Source organism: Hippocampus bargibanti, linkage group LG10 (assembly GCF_051943395.1).
Source record: "Hippocampus bargibanti isolate YZ-2025 linkage group LG10, ASM5194339v1, whole genome shotgun sequence".
In the NCBI taxonomy this organism is placed as follows: domain Eukaryota; kingdom Metazoa; phylum Chordata; class Actinopteri; order Syngnathiformes; family Syngnathidae; genus Hippocampus; species Hippocampus bargibanti.
The window spans coordinates 19,355,407-19,380,058 of NC_142743.1; the positions used below are offsets into that span (position 1 = coordinate 19,355,407).

General features: G+C 40.9%; 1 protein-coding gene across 1 annotated transcript in view; it reads left to right on the plus strand.

Annotated features, from left to right (window-relative positions):
- pcdh7a (protocadherin 7a) overlaps positions 1-24,162 on the plus strand; it is a 44,685-nt gene extending 20,523 nt beyond the window's left edge. Inside the window, exons 5-6 of the mRNA XM_089006724.1 lie at positions 21,115-21,316; positions 22,265-24,162. Of these exons, the coding sequence (XP_088862850.1) occupies positions 21,115-21,316; positions 22,265-22,800 (738 nt within the window). The 3' untranslated portion in view covers positions 22,801-24,162. The remainder of the gene's footprint in view (positions 1-21,114; positions 21,317-22,264) is intronic.
- Positions 24,163-24,652: the final 490 nt, after the last annotated feature.

Here is a 24,652-nt window from a genome sequence, read left to right on the forward strand (position 1 = left end):
TTGCATGTGGATGCACCGCAACCTTTAATCGTGCAGATGAAAGAATGCTTGACAACCTGAAATGCTACACCTGATGTATGGGCACAGACATGCTAACACTTAGAAGCCTGAATGCAAAATGCAGTATCACACACAGTTAGATTAGAAGCAAGGACACGGATATTGCCTGACACCCGCTCGCTCCCTTGCCGGTCAGTCCCTTTATAAAGTCTGAATAAAAAAGCGGCTGTGATGCCGTGTTAACATGAAAGCTTTCATGGTTGTAAAAAAAGAGCCGACTTTGATTAGAATGTGATTTGTGATGGCGTCCTTAATGCTGGACGCTGCTGACGACGATGCTTTTAAATCCAGCGAAGCCGTAGCAGCTTTCTGTCAAAAAATGTTGAATCAAGTATTTCACTTGCACATCGTTTTTCTTGCTGAATATCTTGTGCAAGTCCGCTGCAGCAGCGCTACGGGATCCCACTTTCAGGAAATTACAACCACAAAGCGACTACACTTTCAAGAGTGATCAGACGTCCTATTTGAAATAATTGACTACACACCGCTGATTGAACATCAAAAGGGGTTGCTATTTCTATGTTCATCTGAATACCGCATTGTAAATGTTAGTAAACCCAATGAAATGTCACTTTGACATGATCACTGGGAAAAAGCTTTCCTACCTGAGAAAGAAAATAAAAAATAAAGTGGCAGCTTGATTCATTAAGTGACTTTTAATGAAATATATTTTTGTGGTGAAAATAAATCAATCCCGCTCTGGCTTCCCTGTGTGGAGTTTGCAAGTTTTCCCCTGGCTTGTGTGGGTTTTCTCTGGGTCCAGCCACTATTTTGATTCTCGAGCAAGGCAAGACGTCACGAACTGGGGGCGGGACTTTTTCTGGCATTTCTGAAAATGCCCAATTCGCCCAAAACTTGCACGATACCACGATTTTTCATCAACCCTACTGTGGGTCCACATCGGAATGGACACTAGCCTAACCTATGACAAACACACCATTTTTAAGATGAATTAGATATTTGGCGTGCCTGTTTTATTATTGAACCAAAGTATGAATGAGTATCTTCATACATTTGCTCAACAAAAAAAAAAAATACTGTACAGAAATCCCAATTAAAAAAGACGCACATAACTATTGAACACCAAACGAACATGTCTCACACATTTGAGAACGCGATGTCGAGGCTTTTGTGACGCTAATTACAACGTATTTCAATGGTTCAACAAGAATAAACTTTATTTTTGTAAAACATAACAGTAGGCCAAAATTATGTTTAGATTTACAATTTAGACATATTCAGTAAAAAAAAAATGTTCATAGAAACAGACTGGTTCGGAAGTTCATTCATCAGATTGGCATGCACAAAATACATTTTGTTTGTAAGCAATTTTTATACCAACAAGAAAAATGCTAAAAAGAGTAATTGTGATAATGATGATTGTTATGATGCATTCCAACAAAATATTCAGAGGGTTTAATGCATGCTGCACGCCTACGCCTGCATCAAATACACCAAAACTGCTTGTGCCCCAACTGAGATCCATTGACATCGGGTATAAAATCTAGTCTACTATCAATCATCAAATTGTCAGGTGTGGCAGGAAGTCCACTATATCCCCCAGCTATGCACTAGCACTGTCTGCTAAATTCCTCAACACAGTAAACCACATTTGCCTCGGCACAAAAATCAAGATGCACCAGATTTTATGCTGAGCGCATCATGCACTATCTCCGAAAATAAGGCCCTATGTGTTTTCTCAGTGTCATGGGCAGTTCAAAACTGACAAGATACAAGGAAACAATTTACTTCTTTGCACACAGAAACAGTGACATGCATGCAACAAAATGAGCAGCCTTGGGCCTCTCTGCAATCACTCCCCTGCATTCTACAGCTCAATGTGTTGTTTCGCCGCCAACATAACGACCGCTCGCACAATTATTTTCAACATCTTGGCTACAAATGTAGTGCAATGTTTTGCTTGGACAGATCGCCCTGGGAAGACTACGCCAAACTTCCTAGATATAAGCCATGAATGAGACCCTCTGGCAAATGTGACTCTTGTTAGTAGGACCCTGTACATTGTACAAGGATGGAGCTTAAGCCTACGGGGGAAGTGTGCTAAGATAGTTCTGCAATATGTGGGTGAATCGCATGAATCAGTATGACGGTATGCGGAATATATACCAAAAACATCACGCAAAAAAAAACGGTGTAAATTTCATCCTATATTCATCACTCATTCAGTACCATTCCAGAATTTATTCGGGAATTGAAAATATGACGTCGAGCGCTATTCCCGAATTTGTTCGGGTTTTGTTTTTTCTTGTTTGGGTGGCGATAAAGCGCTGGCCATGGCCTCTGGCAATGTTTTTTTTCTCTTCCACAAGGGGCACCATGTCCCTTTTTTCCATGTTAGCACTTTGTTCCAGCTTCAGCTCTTTTTAAAGCGTTATATAAACCAATATGTATGTATTGCATAGTATTTGGACAGAAGCCCTCATTTCAAGCTCATATATCTCCAGACTCATAATTTGGGATTAAGTGTTTTTTTTTTTTCTGAAAGAAGAGAGTTTAAGTTTTCTAACGCTGTATTGAATGTTTATATAGTCCTAAAACTCAATATTCTGTGGCTCCTGGAATTCCAGTGACAATACCAAAAACCCTGGCACTCGAGTGGACACATTTTTGCACATGTGGCAGTGAATGAGTTAATAATACATATGACTGGTGTTACCTCGGCAAAAATAGCTTCCTGGAATGAAAAGTCTCCAGTGGCAACAGGCTATGTGAGTGATAGGAAGTATGGGTATATGCTTCCAATTAAATTGTTGCTCTAAATGCAGCCAACATTCAGCAGCCGCTGTGATTTTCTTTCACAAGATCACGTCTTGCACAGAAAATCAATTTCCAATTTCCAATATCCCGGAGTGAGTCGCTCCCACAATTTGAAAGCTTCACAAGTGAGATTAGGATGCAGCACAAAGACTCGTAACGAATGATTGGGAAGACTAATAGAAGTAAACAATGACTGCTTTCTCCATTTTTCATCCTCATAAAATATCTGTCTTTGTTGTGCTGAAGGATTATTTTCCCCAGACCTAACTAAAATCAATGGCTTGGTCAGTGGTGTTACATTCTAACAAATGTATTATTCCAAATATATTTGTCTGCAAGTTGTGTTGATGTTTGTTAAACTCGGGTCATCATTATGGTTCATATTTTGTTTGAGCAGTATTTGCTGCACAATAAACTCCTGCTGTTGTGCTTATCATGCTGTGTTAGTGGAGCACACGCAGCAGGTAACTGGCCGAATGCTGTGCGAGATACTGTATAAATTACATCCAAATACAAAATAATCAGACTGTTTTTTTTACCTGCAGCTCCTTTCCTGATCAAATAATAAAGTAGTAGCCACAAAAGCTACTTAGCCCCCGACAGTTTTAAAAGGATTTACAGTTGTAACAATGCAGAAAGCTGCTGACATGTTGAACCACGATTCATGCCATTAAAATGCCATCACTTGATTCATTCTTAGCAGACAGAACATTTTAATTACTGTTTTGTTACTGTATTACTGTCATTTCTGATGGTATTAGTCTTGCTAGATAAAAAAGGCTGTAATGTCTCTTGACATTCAGTTCAGAAAGTTAGCACAACCATTGCTAGCTAATCTCGTCATCAACATCCAGTCAGCAAAAATCATCAGCTACAGTAACATAGCAATGAACTAGCACCTTAAATAGAAGACAAATGAAACCAAAATACACAACCTAGCCTTTTCTACGTACGTACATAATAAATATTATTGTTTTGGCTTATTTTCTTTTGTGTTTATAAAAACAAATTATTTGATTGGGTTTAGCAACTTTGTACAGTATATTACATTATACTGGAGATCAGTTGGTATATTTCTCTAGTAGATAGCTTCAGACTAGTGAAACTTCAGAGTTTAATGTTCAATAACTTTTATTTTAGAAAATTACTTTTTTCACTCATGTACACAACAAAGTACGCTCAAAGTAGTTTATGAAGCTATAGATTAATTGGGTAAAATATTGTTAGATTTTCTAATGTTAATCACCTAAAATGATTCTGGAGATCTCCATTTTCAAGTGGAGAGATAAATTATTCTGGTTGTGAGTATCTATGAAGGTGTACAGTTTGGTGCTGATCCAAATTAGGCCCTGGCAGAGGTCCACAGAACTACCAAGTGCCAGTTTCATTTTGTTTTATTTTGGTTTTCATAAATTATTCAAAAGCTATATAACAGATTCTGTTAAAACTCTGAGCAAGGTCTGAGGCATGTGCTGAGGAAGAACACATTCCAAACCATTAGAATCATCCCCTCCACATATTACACATAGATCGCACAACAAATACATTAACTACCGTATTTATTCAAGTGTAACGCGCAACGTTTTCTATCTAAAAAAGAATTCAAAGTTTGGGCGCGCGTTATAAACGAGGCCTCTGAAAAAATTAGCATATATATTTAATGCTTTATCCCTTGCAGGAGGGGGTAGCATTTCCATGGCTATTAACGCCCTTCAGTTTCGATTCCCGGAAAGACCCGGATCAGGTGCATTCTTTTTTTTTTCTTTGATTGTTAATTACCATTTCTCTAGCTACACTTCATTTCCTTTGCTCGCCTCGCCCACACTGAAACGTGTGTTAAGCATTGCTGTTTTGCACAATTAACAATATCCAGAGTTTTGATTTAGTGTTCTTCATATTCATTCAGTGTTTACATTGTCTATAAATGCTTTTTCACAATGCCTTGGTCTGCGCCAAGAAAAAGTGAAAAAAAAAAAAAAATACAGATTTTTAATTGAAAATTAGGGGTGTGCATTATACTGTATACATGTGCGTGTTATACTTGAATAAATACGCTAGTTTTCAAATTTCAAGTAAAAAATAATGACTGTTATTGTGGTTTACATGGGATAATTTGAAATTGTGGTACAGACATTAGCAAGTATCACGGAACTTAACATGCTTGATTTGCTTTGGCGGGCCGAATAAAATGATGTGGTGCGTCAGATTTTGCCCGCAGATATTGATTTTGACACCTGTGAGTTAGATTATACCTGACAGTCACTTTCCTACTCGGATCAGAGAGAATGTATGTTCTCCTATCAGCTACAATTCACAGTCATACCCACTGCAGACAATCCTCACCCCCAACACCACGACTCACGGACTTGAGCCGATTTTAAACGTTCCTTTGTTTTTTTGTTTTTTTTTCTGTTCTGAGGTCCCAACTATCCACCATTAATCCATTCAAATATTTTTCAATATCAAAAAGGAAATTAGACGAGTGTAATTGGATCATTTCTATTGTTTGGCAAAATAGACATATTGTAGATAATTGTAAATCCAGAATGAGTGAGAAGATAGGCTATTCATTTTTAGTGAACTACTGTAATTTCGATTTGCAACAAACATTTCGTTCAATCTCTAGCTACTATCTAACCATAGAGAAGACGGAATAATTTCAATTCTTAAATATTATCTTTTAATGCCAGAGGTTGCATATTAATCAGTCCAAGTCCTCTGCAAAGAGCTCAGCTCAGCGTCGGATGCGACAGCAGACGTAATTTCTTAATGCCCAACAGTAATTGTCAAAGGCAATTGCAAAACCGGAGCCAAAGTAGCAAAGTGTGATGTAAGGTTATTGATGGGAATGGGCCAAATCCTCCCCTGCCTTCTCATTAACTCGCCTCTTTTCCTCCTTCTTCCTCCGTTCGATGGTCCGGCTGTGCGCTATTTGTCTCTGGTGTATCGAATGGCACACGCACACGCGAATTGCCATACATATCAACACACATCAACACACTTGCACACGCGCGCATGCAAGAAGTCTGTTTGCATACCAAAAGCATATTTCATAGCTCAAAGGAATTGAAAGGCATATTAATTATGTAGACAACACACACATACACACACACACAGATGGAAAGAAAGAGCGAGGGTGCACTTGTCTTCCATTCTTCCTCTGCGTCAAAGGAGTCAGAGTGTGAGAATGATTGAGTCGCTCTGCGTCAGAGGGAGCGAATAAGAAATTGTGCAGTGACGGAGAAAGAGTGCACTGTCCTTAACCGTGCACACTCATGTTTATATGTATGTGTGTGTGTGTGTGTGTGTGTGTGTGTGTGTGTGTGTGTGTGTGTGTGTGTGTGTGTGTGTGTGTGTGTGTGTGTGTGTGTGTGTGTGTGTGTGTGTGTGTGTGTGTGTGTGTGTGGTTTGTCTCGCCAGTATAACGTCCTCTCTGTGTCCCCCAAGCCACTCAGTGTCACTCACACACACTGAGCCTATTGTCAAGACGTTGGCCGATGCGCCCCAAGGCCATTTGTGTGCCACTCTGTCCATCACAAAAGGGCAAAGAGGGCTTCACTTAAGTCAGCCTTGCGGCCCATGTCCCATTTTTACCAGCAAACTAACCAGCCACACATTCTGAAGTAAAAATGAAAAACAACTCGTTTCACAATGCATCGGCTTGATACTGGATTTAGTTTTTTTATTTTTTTGACTTCAATGTTCAATGTAAATTTAATTGACATAGCAATGTCAAATCCGTTGGACTAAAGGTTGATTCTATGATATTTAGCGAGTTTGAATGAAGAGGTTCCATTGTATATGTATATGCATTTATGAATAGGAGTGTTAGGTATTCTCGGGGCCAAGGCCAACGCTGCATTTTCTCCAATCTGACTGCACATTAGGCCAAGATCTGTTTAACCTTGTAACATGAGTGACACTGATTCTAAACTGGCAGGATGGACGCACCGTCGGAAAGAGAGAGAGAGAGAGAGAGAGAGAGAGAGAGAGAGAGAGAGAGAGAGAGAGAGAGAGAGAGAGAGAGAGAGAGAGAGAGAGAGAGAGAGAGAGAGAGAGAGAGAGAGAGAGAGAGAGAGAGAGGCCATGAAGAGATGTGCAGCAAATACGTGGCCAGATATGATATACGATAGCGGGCAATGCCAAAAAGACAAATGTGACTTGTCGGAGATAAAAATGACAGCATATGGATAGAGTGAGTGGACAGAATGCAAAGAAAGAGCAAATGTGCATTTGAAGGTAGAGTAGAGACCTTGCGGTCAGATATCCGATGTCTTTTATTGACTCCCTATTGTTCACAGCAGCATTCCTAATTACTCTCAACAAGGTGCGTGTGTGTGTGTGTGTGTGTGTATGAGTGACTACATCCTTCTCCTCGATCTTATGCGACCATTCACTGCCTACCCACAGTGATGCCATTGTCCACCCTCCCCTGATCAAGTCTTAATGGACATTTGCAATGCTTGTAACGTAGACACAATTACAGTCTAATGGTCGACACAACTGGAGAGCAGTCATACATATGGATAGGCGACACTTGCACGCACATGCACACACTGGGACCGTTGTACACCACCATCCTGCCACCGTCTTTTCTCCACAATGGTCGTTGTCATGGATATTTATAAGAGAATGACTGTTACAGGGATGAGCCGTGGAAAGTCACGAGGGTGCCCCCCACACACACACACACACACACACAAATAAATTAAACCACTGCAACAAAAGGGGCTAATCTGAGTCATGGGCATTTGTCCGGTAAGCTTGACCTCAAATCACACTCCATGAGCTTTTGTTGCCGTTTTGTTTTCAACTCCCTATACATAATTCACGCTACACAAAGCGATAAACATTTCAAAAGCCTGCAAACGCAGTCAGTGATTTTCACTGTTTTTATGTGTGTATGTGCATGCGTAGAAGCAAGCATGGGTGGATCTGCGGGTGTGTGTGTGTGGGGGGCTCTGTTTGTGTGTGTGCATGTGTGTGTGTGTTCGTTTGTGCACAAGCAAGCCCAGATGGAGTCTGCGAGTAGGCAAGTTTGACCACTGCCAAGATGGACAGCTTGATGACAACAAAGCTGTGGTGGATAGCAATGTGGTAGGCCAGAAGTGATCTCTCTCCACATATATATACACACATACACGTATTGGTACAGTAAATGGTTCGGGCTATGATTGGGAGTTAAGTGGATACTAGCTGCGGTTAAGCTTTAATTGCTCCCAGCAAGCGAAAGTGATCAAGTGTCGAAGTGTTTCTGCACTGCAATGGTGTTTATCAGGCAGTGGGAGCGGTACTACCAGTGATGCCCGCATGAGGGGCCCGCACTGCTGCAGTAGCGAGAGAGGGAGGAAGGGAGGGAGAGATAGACCGCATCAGGGCAATCAGATGACCTCGCTGCTGCAGTTAATGCTCTCTGGCACTCAGACACAAGGCTCTCCCTCATACCGCGGGGCTGATGTACTACAAGTTAGTTTGTGCATGCCTATCCATGCGCTTGTTTGGATGTGTTTTTGTTTGTTATGTGTCGTGGGGACAAAGGACCATGCTCCAAAGCAAGTCTGAGTAGCTATATTTTGTTCTTTAAGTCTTTATTGAGTCTTTCTGTACTTGTGCCGCGCCCCACCCCCTACTTTCTGTACACCTTCCCTTCCACCCCGACTCACTCTGCCTCTCCTTAGCTCCCCCCTCTTCTTTTTCCTCTCTCTGCAGTGCAGCATGGTGATTATCATTCCTCTCACAGAGTCAGGCCCGATAGTCAGATACTGCTGAGCACCCTTCTCTATCACCTGCTCCTAGAGGGAGCAATGGAGGGAGGCAGAAACAGACCGAAGAGGGGAGTGAAGGAGGAGGTCTGCAGAGTCAGTGTGTTGGGAGAGAGGGGAGAAATGCGGGTAGGACGATACTTGGGGAAAGAGTACAGGTGCATTAAAATGGGATGACCGCTCGAGCTGCATTGAAGGTCCCGTTACAACAAACTGCATATAAACATGTGTGTTTGCACGTGTGTGTGCGCGCCGGCAAATAAGTGCGCCTAATGTGTATGTCATTGCACTACTCGCTTGGCGGCCGACTGTGTGTTGTGGCAACAAGGCGCCTTGGCTCATCAACATGTGGGAGCAGACAGTTGCTATTTGTTTCTCATGGTCCTTCCTCCCACCAGCTGTTTCAACTTGCTCCAAATCATCTTCTGCATTCTGCAAATACAGTAAGAGGCAAGCCAAAAAGAACCATCATAGCCATGTCCCACTGTTGGTCAACGTCTGACATCCCTCACCAAACAACATAAACTGGAAGAAAGTATTTCATGTTCTAATCATTGTAAGACGTAACACATGAAAACCTCTGCAGGGTAGAATAGTTGTATCTTTGTATTGATATGAGGACATGATACATGCATACGATTGTATCAATCACATATTTCATTCAATCACTGCCAGATGATGTGCAAAAATGTGTCCAGTTTCCTCTGCAGTGACAGGGTTTTTGTCATTGTCTCTTAAATTTACGTACGTTTGACCTCATGCTTAGGCTCAGTAAACAATACATCTGTTCTTTGCAGCAAAGGCTCAAGGGGAAACACATTTCATGTCGCTCACTGTACGCACACAAACACACACATATATGCACTTATATATTTAAATAAGGAGTGTAAATAAAATGCCTTTAAATGACTTGTTAACACAATCTGTCTCGTTCGCGGGGCATATTTCAGAGCATCTTGAATCCAATAACTTCAACAGATGCTTCAAAAGGCCGAAAAAATTCACATGTGAAGAGGCTTCTTGTACAGGCTTAAAACTCACAACAAAGCATGTGAGTGCAATCAATCACACAGAGGTCAAAGGTGAGTTTGTTATATTCCCATACCCCTTTGGCAAAGTGCTAAAAACAGACAAGTAAAGTGATAATAACAAAGCACTTACAAACTAGTTTGTGTCGATGAGATAAAACAAAGCATCAAAGATATTCATCTTTATATCGCACTCGCTAATTTCACACTTAAAGCACACGTGGGGAAGAAAAAGATAAAATAAGAAATGGTGGATCTCATGAAATATTCATGGTGAAACGCTAAGGAGTGCAATAACTATGTTAACCGGTTGAACATTTTAGAAGACCCCAATTTCTCTCATTTTTATTGGAGTTCAAGCGGGTCAAATCCATTAAACAAAGCGACTCTATTAAACAAAGCAACCTTCTTACTGTTGTGAAGTGTCATTGCCGCTGCTCACCCACTGCAAAACTTATCCTCTGACTGTAAAGTGACCTTGAGAGATTTGAAAGGCGCTTCTAAATGAAATGTATTATTCTTATTTACTGCATTTTTAAAGGACAACCGACGTCTCTGGACAAGTTGTGTCCATAATTTGTAAAATGGCTTCAAATGACTTCTACTGAGCGTATTTTAAAAAGATTCCACCACATATAGCTATATTTTACATTTCAAGACTCACTCTGAATATTCAGGAAGTCTTGTTTTTGAGTTGGTGACCAGTCCATACGTGACGTCATGAAAGGACCGCCCCCTAACCGTAAAAAAAGACGCATTGTAGCGTCCTTCCAACACATCAATGTATTTTGCTGTACATGTTTGGTCTGAGAACCGTGTTGCACCCAAAAGCCGCCAGAAGAGGGAGTCCAAGCTCCATATAAGGAATTTATCAGCCTGTGGAAGCGGAGGTGGCCACTGGAGGTCGCCATTTTGTGCCTCTTTTCTGATGATCCATTGTTGCCCCAATGTTGCCTCAAAATGGCATGGAATAAATTCTTTAATCGATTGCAAACATGTATGCTTTCCTCTTCAGAACTATTTGAATCATATTCATAACTGGATGTGTAACAAGAAAGCATATTCTCCGAGTCTGAAGCCATTGTTTGGATTCTCCAGCTATGCAAGACGTCTAGGCGTGACGTCACGAACTGGGGGCGGGACTTTCTGAAAATGCCCAATTCGCAGCTCAATTTTTTGCAGATTTTGGACACTTTAAGTCATTTTTATTTGTGTTTTGCATTTGACTAAAAATATCATACTGCGTGTTTTGGGTATTTTAGATGCTATCAAACGTTTTTCTGATGTCAGTTAAAAAACAAAAAAGTGACCTCGGTTGTCCTTTAAGCCAGTGCACAAAATACAAAGAGAAAACTCTTGCATTTGTCGTAATGCTAACCTAGATTAAATAGCCAGTTTTCAACCGTAGAGACATTGGGCTCTATTTTCGTACAGAAGGGCATATGTACTCTGGGGAACAACTGATGTGGGCATCTTTATTTTTGCATGCACAATTTGGTCGGGAGACTCCCGATTTTGACCACAATAATCACGTTATAAACTATTGACACAATACAGGCAGTTCATGTCTAAGGTGGAACAAAGGAAAATGTAAAAAACAAAATACATTTTTATACTAAATGAATGTATAAATAAACAATGAAAGCATTTTCTGTTTCATTTACACTTAATTTACACTTTTGTAACGCTAACATTAACACGCAACACAGCGTCGCGAAAACAACAAACTCCCGATTTATAATTTCATGTATGTTTTTGTTTACCGTATTTGGGAATTTGGCAAACTGACTACGCCTTGCTGGGCGTCCTGTTAGCCCGAGGGTGTTTTTTACATGCCAATGATAATTTGTTGACAAAAAGTAGATCCGTGGCGAAACACGATTTGGGTGGAAGTTGGCAGACAGATTGGGTTGATTCATCTCTTTGAATCATTTTCAAAATCAATTTGTTGAATCCATGATTGTTATTGTTATGATTATCATCTTTATTTTTGTGGGAGTTTCACATTGGCGCATTATCAGGTGTAGAAGGAAGTTTCCATGTGTCCATTTGGAGATTTTGCAGATGTATTTATTTAGTTATTTATTTTATTTGTTTGTTTTTGTTTGTTTATCTATATATCAATTTATTTGTTTATTTATTTATTTATTTTATATGCAAACTCTGTATGAAGCCAAGTTGCTGCATGTTGCCGACACTAAACAGTCAGATTTCCAACATGATGTGTCTAAACGTCCACGGCAGTGAATGAGTTAAAAGATTCTTATCAGCAGCAAAGAACAAGCGCAGGGACGCCAAGGGATGTTTCAAGATCACCAGATATCAAGTCCATTAATGCTCAAACAACTACCGTGTGCTTACGAGAAATGTATTCATCATAGAATAAAAAATAAAAAAATACAGTTTTCCGACACTATACCATTACTGTCTACTGTAAATATGGAGACTGCTATCTTTATTTTTTTAAAGTGTGTGTGGTGTGTGTGCATATTTTGTTTTATCCATCCATTTTTCCAGACCGCTTTATCCTCATTAGAGTTTCAGGGGGTGCTGGAGCCTATCCCGACCGTTTTTGGGCATTCGGCGGGGGACACTCTGAATTGGTTACCAGCCAATCGCAGGGCACAGAGAGACAAACAACCTTTTGCACTCACACTGCCACTGCGGGACAATTTAGAGCACACAGGTGTCAGGACAATTTGGAGTGTTCAATCAGCATGTCATGCATGTCTTGACGTCACGACCTCTGCACTGTGAAGCCGGCATGCTAACCACTCGACTACCAAGCCGCCTGTTGGTTTTACCAATATGAAAATTCAGATCTCAACAAATTCAGATAGGGTGTCGGTGTGTTTCAGTGATCTGTTTTAGTCGCAGCAATCTTTTTTTAGACATTTCTTTCCCCTATTCAGCTGTGTCTCTAAGACTATTCTATTGAGCTATTTTTCATTTTTTGCTAATACGGCTGAAACAAGTCACACAATGAATAGGTCTTCCGTCTCTTTCGGGAGCGCTAAGCCGCCTCAAAGTATTTGGTAAATCTGGCCTTAATTGAGTCTTACAATATCCCATGTGGATGGCTATGATCCACTTTTTTACCATGGAAATAATCACATTGAATAAGTGAAGACATCTCCACAAAATGAACTCGACTTTTTAGGACAATGAAGAGCGTAATTGGGATGCAAAGTTTCACCCTCGATCTCTGCTGAGGAAAATATCAACTACCTGACAGGCGAGATTGCAAAGAGGATGTCAGGTGTCGATTTGATTGACGGTCAGCCTATGCTGCTTCCACACAAAACCGCAGCAGAAGAAAAATAACTCTGTAACAAATGCAATCGTGTGTTGATAAAAGAGGGATCCCTTGTGATAGCGGCCAACGGCAAGATAAGATTTCTACGAAGAAAATTCGTATTGTCATTCATCCCTTGGTGTTAAATGTAAGCATCCCTCAGAAGTGTCTTTTCAGTCTTTTGAGCTGGTCATAGCCTCCAGTCTGATCTATTTACATTTCACTTCCATACAGTCTACGTAAACAACCACACAAGCGTCAACACAAGACAGAAGCAATTTGTGAACCATGTTGGACAACATTGAGGCAGAATTAACTGATTTCATAATTAGAAAGCCTTTAATAGTCCTAGAATGGGGACATTTTATCTATATTTGTCGCCATATTATTTAACTTCCAATAATATAGCTTTGTTCTATTTCAACATTATCAAATGATCTGTGTTTGTCTAGAAATTTACATTTCCTGCTGATGTTTGGAATGTTTATTTTTGTTGCTTGGACAGACATATGTATTGTGTTTTACATCAATCAAGTAATTTATCATGAAATGCAAAGTTGGAGTTCTACAGTATTTGGATCTATCCAAGTATCTCATTGATTTTACGTTGTCATATGAGTGAGAATCTTGAGAATTGTTCAAAAGTCGGCAGGAGTACAAATGATGACATCTGGATCCGTAATGAACCTTTGGTGTCAACCTGCTAATGTTAGCTATTTGCAGTCAAAGTGTCCTTTCATCTAACGCAAGCTAGCATTAGCATTTCGTAACAAGAAGAGAAATGTGCTAACTATAATTTGTCAACCCTTCTTTTATATGCACGTCTTTTTGACTTTACATATTCAATTTCATATGCCGCCACCCCTCTCGGACTGAGGTCCAATGATGGGTCTGGATGGACTTGTTGTCAAATTTATGCAAAATCTCCAGCGATCCCAAAGGAGGCCGTTTCGCATCCAGACAACCGTGTTTGTTGTTTTGCTGTGTCTGAAGCTCATCCTGTTGATTCATTATGCAGACCAGTGTGTAGCAGGACACAAACTCCACATCCAACTGCTGTACACGATTCACACAAACGCTACCGTGCACAGATGTGGTATGTATATACAAACACACGTGTTGAATATGCAGACACATGTAACAAGAAGAGATGGGAGACTGTTAATTAACTCAAACTCGTTGATTCGCTTTGAACCGACTGCTGAGAAGGTTTACACACTAATTACCTTGATGGCGAAGTCAACCTGCGCCCTGCTCGCGCACACACACTCGCAATTCCTCACATTAAAGATGTAGCGTGCACATCCTCGCAGGCTGACATTACATATTTTGCAGCCTTTGAAAGCTCTATAGTGTGAAGTCGAAAGTGTGTATATGCGCACAAACACACACTCGTAATTTAAATGGCATGAAAGCTATTTTAAGATTTTTTTTCTCTTTATTTTTTTTTTTAATACATATTCGTTGTCACGGTTTGCAAGGTGGTGATGGTGGTTGATCCCAAAAAAGCAGGCTGGATAAAGCAGCAGGGTGTAATTGACAAATTGTATTAAATAAAGTCAGGAGGAACAAAATCTGACTGGGCGAAGCAAACACATACAATGAGCCGACAACGAATGGTCGTGCCGGGAGTCCCTTTAACTGCCACTGAACGACCAACACCTGTGCAGGTGCTGGCGGAGTCAACAGCGCCACCCCTTGGTCGCCAACCAGATTGTGACATTCGTAAGTTTCACTCAGGGCGACCATGTTTCTTTTTGACACAAAAAAATGTGACTATCCACAAACCATGTCAAGATTCAGTACGTTTGTAGAGAGATATGCTGCATTTCATTTTACACACTGGCCAACACACACACACACACACACACACACACACACACACACAGCACAGTGGAGTAGCGCTCCCATGTCACTAGTGAACACTAATGGCCTGTGTAAGATGACTGGGAAGGGGTTTTTAATATCCTCTGTCAAACTCAATTAATATTCCATCAGGCATGAATTCATAGGCAAGACTGCACCTTTCTCACACTTCACTTGTGTGTGTGGTCTTATGCGTAATGCAGACACTAGTAAAGTTGAAGAGCAGCGACAATCGTACCCCGGGGCCAAACATTTCTAATTTGGATCAGCAAAAACTTGAACACATTCATGGATGCCCTCTCTGAGGGCTCTACATTCATCTATCGCGCAGTTTTACTCAAGTGTAAAAACCGCCGCATCTTGATTTTCATGCCGGTGCAAAGCCTCTTTTGACCTGTTTGGGAATTTGACAGACCACTCGACGCCATGGTGGGCGTTCCGGCCAACTGAGGACATTTCCTTTGACAAGTGCCAGGAGCTCCTGATATTTTAGTGGTGCAAAGTCATTTGAACTTGATGCCTGCTGGAACCACATTTGACCATTGGTGCAAGCATGCTGATAAACACATGCGGAAGAAAAAAACACATGCTCGCCTGCAAAACCAGAATATGCTTGTTTTGTGGTCTTCCCTTGCTGGTCTTGCTTTTGTCACACACAGACATGATCGAGACGATTGATGAAAACCACGATCGATGATCTCCAGACCCAAAACAACAATCGGCCCAGAGGGGTTTTCTTGCAGTTTCTTATTAACCTATTTTCCGGTGTATAAGGTGCACCCAAAAGCCTTTATTTTCCGCAAAAGATGATCCTGCGCCTTACACGCCAGTTCGTCTGATATGTGAAGTAATACAGACACTCCTATACTTACGGACATTTGAGTTACGAACAATGGTACATCCAAACATTTTTGTAGTAACATATGTAGTATTCTCTCCAGTTGTACATGTACATATCTTTATAGAGCATATATTTTATTAAATGTTTATTTTTCAGTGCAAACCTATACATGTTACTTATACAAGCTTTAAACATAATTATATAAGTCTTAAACATACATTCCATACAAAATACAGCACTGAAGCAACTTACAAATGAATTCACCTTACGAACGATCATTCGGAACGTATGTCGTTTGTAAGTTGGGGAGTGTCTGTATTGAGCCACAACAGTTCTCGCAACTACTGTCAGCAGCCACTGACTCCATTTCTTCCTATAGAAGAAGTAGTGCGGGGTCCATGCTGGGATATATAAAACATAACCCCAGCCTCGACTGTCGCGCCTTATAATGTGGTGTGCCTTATATTTGGAAAACTTAATTGAATTAAAGTAGAATTTAAGTATATTAAGAGTCAAAGTTTTACTGAAGCCCCACATCGTTTTATTTATTTATTTATTTATTTATTTATTTATTTTATTTATCATCTCATCTCATCTCATCTCATTTTCCGTACCGCTTATTCCTCATTAGGGTCGCGGGGGTTGCTGGAGCCTATCTCAGCTGTCTTCGGGCACGCGGAGGACACCCTGAATTGGTTGCCAGCCAATCGCAGGGCACACAAAGACATACAACAGTCACTCTCACACTCACACCTAGGGACAATTTGGAGTGGTCAATCTGCCTGCCATGCATGTTTTTGGAGTGTGGGAGGAAACCGGAGGACCCGGAGAAAACCCACGCGGGTCCGGGGAGAACATGCAAACTCCACACAGGGAGGCCGGACCGGGACGCGAACCGGCGACCTCTGCACTGTGAAGCCGGTGTGCTAACCACTCGGCTACCGGGCCGCCCTTATTTTATTTATGTGTGTGTTTATTCGTATATTTATTTATTTATGTGTGTTTATTCGTATATTTAGTTATTTATTTATTTATTATTTATTTATTTCTCAAGGGTTACAACAATCAAGGCAGGTCAAATGATGGAGAAGAAAGGGTCTGATAACCAGGTCAAGGACACATTTTTGATCCGCTCATCATACCGTCAAGCTCACTAGTATACCGTACGTGAGAAGTGGAAGAAATTAAGCTCGAAAGAGAAAGCGTCCCAAAGAAAAGAGGGAGAGTTAATGATCAGAGAAGCAGAGTTGACTGCATTTAAAAGGATGGCTAGGGGAGGAGTTTCATTGCGGCGCCAGAATGGAGTGGAGAGGAAATAAAATTAGCAGGGTGAAAGAATGAAAGAGGGCACCTCAGACCAGCAAGGGATCCAGAGGGAAATTGAATTACACTGAATTATGGCCGAACTGATGAAATCTGTAGCGGAACAGAAACACACACACACGCATACACACATCTTCTACACACACATGGTTCAAGAAAATCTACACATTTTTCAAGTTGTAAATCTAAACTCCGTTGCAGCAAAAATTGTTTTATCTTCATCTCCGTCGGCTTTACTGATCAAACAGTTGAATTCTTGTTCCATCCATCATGCTCGGTGCTGTTCACCATGAATTATTAGTCACCTCCGAAGTTGAATGTGATTTGTTGCAGGGAGCCGGGCCATTTGTCTAGATGTGCGTTTTGATTGTTTGGCACTGACTCCAGAGTGTTGCATGTTGGTCAAAGTCAGCTCAGATGGGTTTCCCTTCAATTCCATATTGTACAACTTGTTTGCTTTATTTCCCATTTTTCACTTTCTTTGTTCCCAAAGGACAACTCTCTAATAGCCAAAGAAAAAATCCAAGTGAAGGACTCCTCTTTGGCTCAACCTGCCCTTAACTTTTCTTTGCAATCGCCCATATTTTCAAACATTTTTTTTTTTTTCTTTTGTAATTCATTCCACCCACGACTATAACCAGATGCGACAAACTGTATTTTTATTTTTTATCAAATGTGTTTGCTTTAAGCCAGAGGTGGAGAAGGTAATATGACTGAGGAAATTAACCTGTTCTCAGTTGCCATAGTTACACTCTCTCAAGTGTAAACGTGATGTTTTTCAAAGAAAGCATCCAATGTCTGACTTGTGTACATCGTGAAAGGGCACCCGGGTCCCGAGTTTTCATTTATCCATGAGAGGAAAACAGTTTGGCAGCAGCTCTGTATCAATTATGAGTGACGTCAACAGGCCCAACTTGTTGATTCAAAGCTCGTGGACTCAAACCACACAAACAACATTAAAAATAAAACATCTATTTTTGCGTCGCAATAGCAAATCTTCCTTTCATTGCAATGAAATAGGCAAAGCGATCTATTTGCGAACTATTTGCTATCTATTAGCTGGCTAGCTAGCTAGCCGGTTAGCTAGCTAGCCAGCTAGCTAGCTGACTATCTATTAGCTATACAGCCATCTAGCTGGCTAGCTATTAACCAGTGAACTATTGGCTATCTATTAGCGAGAGAGCTAGCTTTTAATCTATTTGAGTTATTTCCAGGTTGAGTGAACGCTGGCGCGTGTGGCTGCCGTTGCTCACCCACAGAAAAACTTATCCTGTGACTGTAGAGTGACCTTGAAAGTTTTGAAAGGTGTTTATAAATGAAATGTATTAATTATTATTATTATTATTATTATTATTATTATTATTATTATTATTATTATTATTATTATTATTATTATAAAGCCGCAATAGAAAAACACATTTGGACACCTGGCCATTTTGGGAATTGTGGATCCATTTATTCATAATTTTCATTTGTGAGGTCATACTGGCGCTTTTCCATGATCCACAGTGAGACCGCCTTGCTTGGCCACAAGTGGTCGTACAACCAAGATTGTGACTTTTCTTAATTCAATTTTGCTGTGTTTTACTTTGTAATGTATATTAGGTGCGAATATTGCCACTGTGTGGTAGAAAAGAAAAAGGCTTTCATCGGAACCGTCCATCACGTTTCCCTCTTTAGATTATCCGAAAGCGACATTGTATCGAGTTGAGGTTTTTCCCGCCCTAATCTGTATTTAGATTTTTCTTTCTGCTTCTTTTTTCTTCCTTCCCCTCACAGGATGTATTTCAAAGCTGATGCAAATTGAAAGGGTTTTAATATTGAGGTGTTCAGGTAAACGGCTTTGAGAAGAGCTATGAGCTGTGTGTTCTAGAAATTGGCTTCTGGGTGCTGAGTGATCCCTCAGGGCCAAAAGGAGTCATTTAACACTGTGATGTACGCTTCCTTGACTCCATTCGCTACACAGAAGTGATTTGTGTGGTGAAAATCACAGCAGGTGTGATGCTGGCTTTGAAGGAATGATGTGGACTTCCTGATTCATCATTTTCCCTCCGGACCTTTGTCACTGGTGGTTCTGCACAGCCCACTGTTGGACACACTGATTGTGTTTGCAGACAACCACAAATATTTTTTAATGATATACAAAATGTATCTGCTGGTCATATGATGCTTCAAAAGATGGCTTTGGCTCACTTATGTTAATTAATGGTGTCTATCTAATAAGTGTTTGAAAGGTTCAAAGTTACTGAAACACACAAACTCAAGTTCAACTTCAGATGAAATTTGAATGGTCAAAAATCAAATTGGCGCCATGTTCTCATGACAACATTGAGAGTACCTTCTTTTTCGTGCCAGCGTGAGTCTGCTTGACCATTTTTGGGAGTGTTCAGAGTTGCCTCGCCCCCTGACTCATCACACAATTTGGTCCCATGGAGTCATCTGTGCTCACCTTAAAAACAGGTGCATCGTCATAATTAGGTTGGGGCAATGGTTTGTTTGTCTGTTTGTGAAATCGGTAGACAGACAACAACTCACTGGACATCCTCGCCCCATCCCTGCCCCTCCCTGCATCTGCAAAATTGGCTACAAAAAGTAAGAGTAGATTTTCGACTTAAAAAAAAACAGAACTAACTGCTGACAGGTACCATATTAATTTGAGTGTAATGCGCACACATTTATAATGCGCACCCCTAATTTTCTATTAAAAATCGGTATACAATTTTGTTTCACCTTTTCTCGGCTCAGACCAAACGTTGCGATTAAAAATCATTTATTGACAATGGAAACACTGAATCAAAAAATATTGGTAATTGTGCAAAACAGCATTGCTTAACTCACGTTTTAGTGTGGGCAAGGCGAGAAAGGAAATGAAGCGTCGCTAAAAAAATGGTAATCAACAATCCAAAAAAAGTGACCGTGATCTTTCCGAGAATCGAAACTGAAGGGTGAGAATAACTATGGAAATGCTGCCCCCTCCTGGAAGGGAGAAAGCATTAAATATATGAGATTTTTTTCCCCCACGCCTCGTTTATAACGCGCACCCAAACTGAGTTCTTTTTTCGGTAGAAAATTTTGCGCGTTATATATTCAGAATCCTGCAGGCATGTATGATGGACGAGAGTGGCTGCCATTCCAGCAGCTCATGTATTTTTTTGTTTTTATACTTTCATTCCTATCATCACTTTGCTGCTGTGAAATGTAAATTTCTCCACTGCGAGACTAATAAAGGCAAATCCGATCCGATCATACTTCTTTTATAAAAATGTGACCTGAATCCCTCTGATTCACTGTAGAAATTATATCATTTGATGAATTATAATTTTTACAATGGTAAAATATTTTACCAATACCCCAGTCATAATCTGAGAGGGAGGGGTGTGTGCGGGAGGTGATATCTCTTTGCCCCCGTCACACGCACAGCTGACTCTATAATCCGTAAAGCAGGGGTGTCAAAGTCATTTTTTGCCACAGGCCACATTGTAGTAATGGTTTCCTCTCGAGGGCCGTTATGAATTTGGGGAACCCATTAGAATGTTTAAATCCCTTCAAATATTACATATAGAGCACACAGCAAATTAATGAATAACTCGTTTTCAAATCTGAAGTCAAAAATAATGACTTTTATTGTGGTTGACATCCAAAAAGATGAAATTTTGGCTCAGATTTTAGCAATCATCATGGAATTTAACAAGTTTGATTTGCTTTCGCGGGCCAAAAAAAAATGATGTGGCGGGCCGGATTTGGCCCGTGGGCCTTGACTTTGACACCTGTGCCGTAAAGGGACGTCTTGCACTTTAGCTGCCAATGTCATGCATGGACCCCGGTGAGTCTATTCCTTATAATGAATGCTGTATCTCTATCAACTACTCAAGGCGGTTTGGCTCATCTAGTCAAACCAAAAGCTTTGTCAACATCAACCATTGCCCAACAGTTTTAATCTAAACAGGATTTACTCCAAAAAGTTTGAAACACTGCCGTGATTGGTGGATGACATTATCCTACATTGTATCCACCCTGCACATAAACACCACCAGATAATCTCAATATGTCTTTGCAGCCCACTGCCTATACTTAATCCCCAGATTGAGAATCTCAGATTAGTAGTCTCCCTGATGATTAATCCCATATTGTTTGTGTTTTGTATCTGCGCTTGACCCACAGGGGACCCTTCGCCGGGTGACCTTCTCTGTGGTAAACCAGGCCCAGGATGCCAGTTGCTATGACAGTGGCCTGGAGGACTCAGAGACCCCCAGCAGCAAGAGTTCATCTGGGCCACGATTGGGAGCCCTGCCACTGCCCGAGGAGGGTTATGAGCGCACCACACCCGAAGGCAGTGTGGGGGAGGAGGAGCATGTGGAGAATGGTCAGTGGGCACGCAGAATCATTCCACATACTCATTCACACACATATGCACGCACACAAGACAAATTCAATTTACCATTATTCACTGCCATTCACAAATGTATTCGGGAATTGAAAATAGGACGTAGAGCGGCATTCCCGAATGAGTTCGTTTTTTTTTGTTTGTTTGGGGGCCGATGAAGCGTGGGCCAGACCTCTGACAATGTTTTTCCCTTCAACAAGGGGTCAGCACCCACAGAATATTGAGTTTTAGGACTACATAAAAATTCAATACAGCATACGAAACCTTAGACCAGGGGTGTCAAAATCCGGTCCTCGAGGGCCGTTGTCCCACATGTTTTCCAAGTCTCCCTGTTGCAACGCACCTGATTCAAGGGAACAGGCTCAATTGACACACCTGATTGTAATGATCAGATCATCAGCAACCTCTGAGGAAGTCTGACATGAGCCCGTTCCCTTGAATCAAGTGCGTTGCAATAGGGAGACTTGGAAAACATGTAGGACGGCAGCCCTTGAGAACCAGAGTTTGACACCCCTTCCTTAGACTCTCTTCTTTCATCAGATAAAAAAGAAGCCATGGCCAGCGCTTTATCAGCACTCAAGCATGAAAAACAAAACCCTAAGAAATTCTGGAATGGCGCTCTGTCATATTTTCAATTCTCGAATAAATTTGTGTGAGTGAATGAGTGAATGAATAGTTGAAAGGGCATCAGCGAGTATCGTTCGGTATTTTCTTCACTTTCATCTTGCTTCAGCAACATGGCTACAGCTTCCGCATCATTCTTTTTTGCTTCGGTTTGGTTTTTGCTCAAACACAGAGGAAAAGAAATCGACCAAACAACAGCTCCTAAACTGAAAAACTTCTAATTTGGAGCAATTGTAAGTCAGGATACCATGAAACCTTTTTGCTTATTGTTTTTTCTTTAATTGCTTCTTTTTGCGCGTTTAGATGCCAGGCAGCTGCCAGATGTGGCTCTAACCGGAAAATGTACACGTGAATGTGATGAATTCGGCCACTCTGACACATGCTGGATGCCCGTCCGCCCGTCCCCTCACCAGCGCCAACGCCACGGCAGCGACCCCCCGCGACTCTCCACCTTCGCCCCCGGTGACGACAACAACAATCTGCGCAGAAACGAACATGAGAGCGACAGCGAAAGCGCGGGCAGCGCCGGGAGTTCAGAACCGGGTGTGGTCATGGCGGGAGAAGGTCAAAGGTTACCGCTAGTCAACGGCGATCCTCTCGGCACCCTGGGAAGAGCCAACAAGAACATGGGCGACCACAATCGGAACCTTCTCAACCGTAAGATGACCTCGGCGTCGTACGACACCTTTAGCAGCGCCGGTTTGGGGAGGCGTCACCAAGCTGAGGAAGGAGGGGAAGGGGGCCCGAGCCCAGCAGAGGTCATACCGCTGACTCGGACTGGAGGGGACTACAAGACCACGTCCTGTCTCACGTTGTCACGCCGTGAAGTCTACCTGTGACCACCCCCCCCTCACAACCCACCCCTCTCCATTCCCATGCTGCAATCGCTCCACATCCGAAGGACTTGTTACGATGTGAAAATGTTAATTTGGTTCCTCAAAAAGTTGTACATGGGTTTGAAACTTCAGGATTGTAATATTTAAAGGCACCTAAACTTCAGCGAGTGATGGGTCAACTATTTTGAGAGCTCCCGCCAGGAGTACTTTCCTTTAAAAAAACAAACAAAAGAAGCGGAAAAAAAACAAGCGTATGGAAGTTGCCTAGAGGCAACGATTCTATTACGTCCATGTGGGGGAGGAAGATTTCATCCCGTCTTTTTTTTTTTTACCTGAACCTGATGCATCCCTGACCTTCTGCCACCGAGGCAACTGTGTGAAGAATAGAAAGCTCGTGAAAGAGAGAGAGAGACACTGACTAGATCACGCCGTACAGGTTTCGGTATAATATAAGACTTTTCAGACTCTATCATCAAACATCCAGTCACATCCAGTCCGAATAAATAAGTACAAAAAATAATAATAAATACTGGGCAATGTCGGTTCAATTTCCGCAATAATTACAGCCACACTGTAAATCAAAGAGGAAAAGAAGTCATCTTATGACATATTTGTTTCAAGTAAAGTTGTGAAAATGAAAAAAAATACAACTATAAAAATAAATGATGGGGAAGTAAAAAAAACCCATAATTAACTCATTCACTCCCATTCCCAAATTTATTCGAGAATAGAAAATATGACAGTGCCATTCTCGAATTAGTTCGGATGATAAAACGCTAGCCATGGCCTCTGGCAGTTTTTTTCCTTTCCACAAGGGGGCAGCATTTTCCTTTTTTACATGTTAGCGTTTTATTCCAGCTTCAGCTGTTGTTTAAAGCGCTATATAAACCAATATGTATGTATCGCTTTGTATTTTGGAGAGCCGCCCTCATTTCAAGCTCATATAACTCCAGACCCATACAATTCATGAATTAGCGTTTTTTTTTCCTAACAAAAGAGGAGACTCTAAGGTTTCAATGGCTGTATTGAGTGTTGATGTAGTCCTTAAACTCAATATTCTGTGGGTCCTGGAATTCGAGTGACAATGCCAAAAACCTTGCCATTGGAGTGGACACATTTTTGCACATCTCGCAGTGAATGAGTTAATATTATTTTATTTTTTTTACAACAATTGAATTTAAAAGTTCCAAAATCAAAATTGTGAATCTGTTATTTTCATTCCAGATGTGACATAAATCCAATTGGATCTTATGAAAAACATAAATGGCTCAATACACCCGATTTCTAGTGAAGGATTATTGAAACTCAACGAATTCAGTCATTTCATTGAAGTTGTTTCTTAGTAACAGACAATCATTCACACAATGCCATGAAATGGTAATTTGTCATAAAGTGACAACTTTTATGGAACACTATCACTTTATTCTAAAAAAATAAGAAAAGAAAAAAAATAATATATCCCTGTTATATCTTGTAACATTTTCAAAATCTTCTTCTCCTTGAGTCTTTTTTTAGTGTGGCCCTAATACTGCGTAGCCTTGATTCATACCACTTAGCCACAATACATAGATAACATAAACATTCAAGTACATTAAAATACCTTGAGGAATACCTCGCCCTTAGAGTTTAGAGACATGTTTTTTTACCTGGATGGCTGAAAAAGCGACTATTTCTGACACTCTACAATTGAACAAGTGTGAAACAGTTATATCGGAAATATATTGATGATCTTTTATGGTCCTTTATGCAGGTTCGCCTTCTTTTGTATTAACAGACTGCAACAATGTGATTTTTATATAAAAAAAATGTTATAATACAATATAGCCACCCAGATCACAGAGCATCAATAGTATCA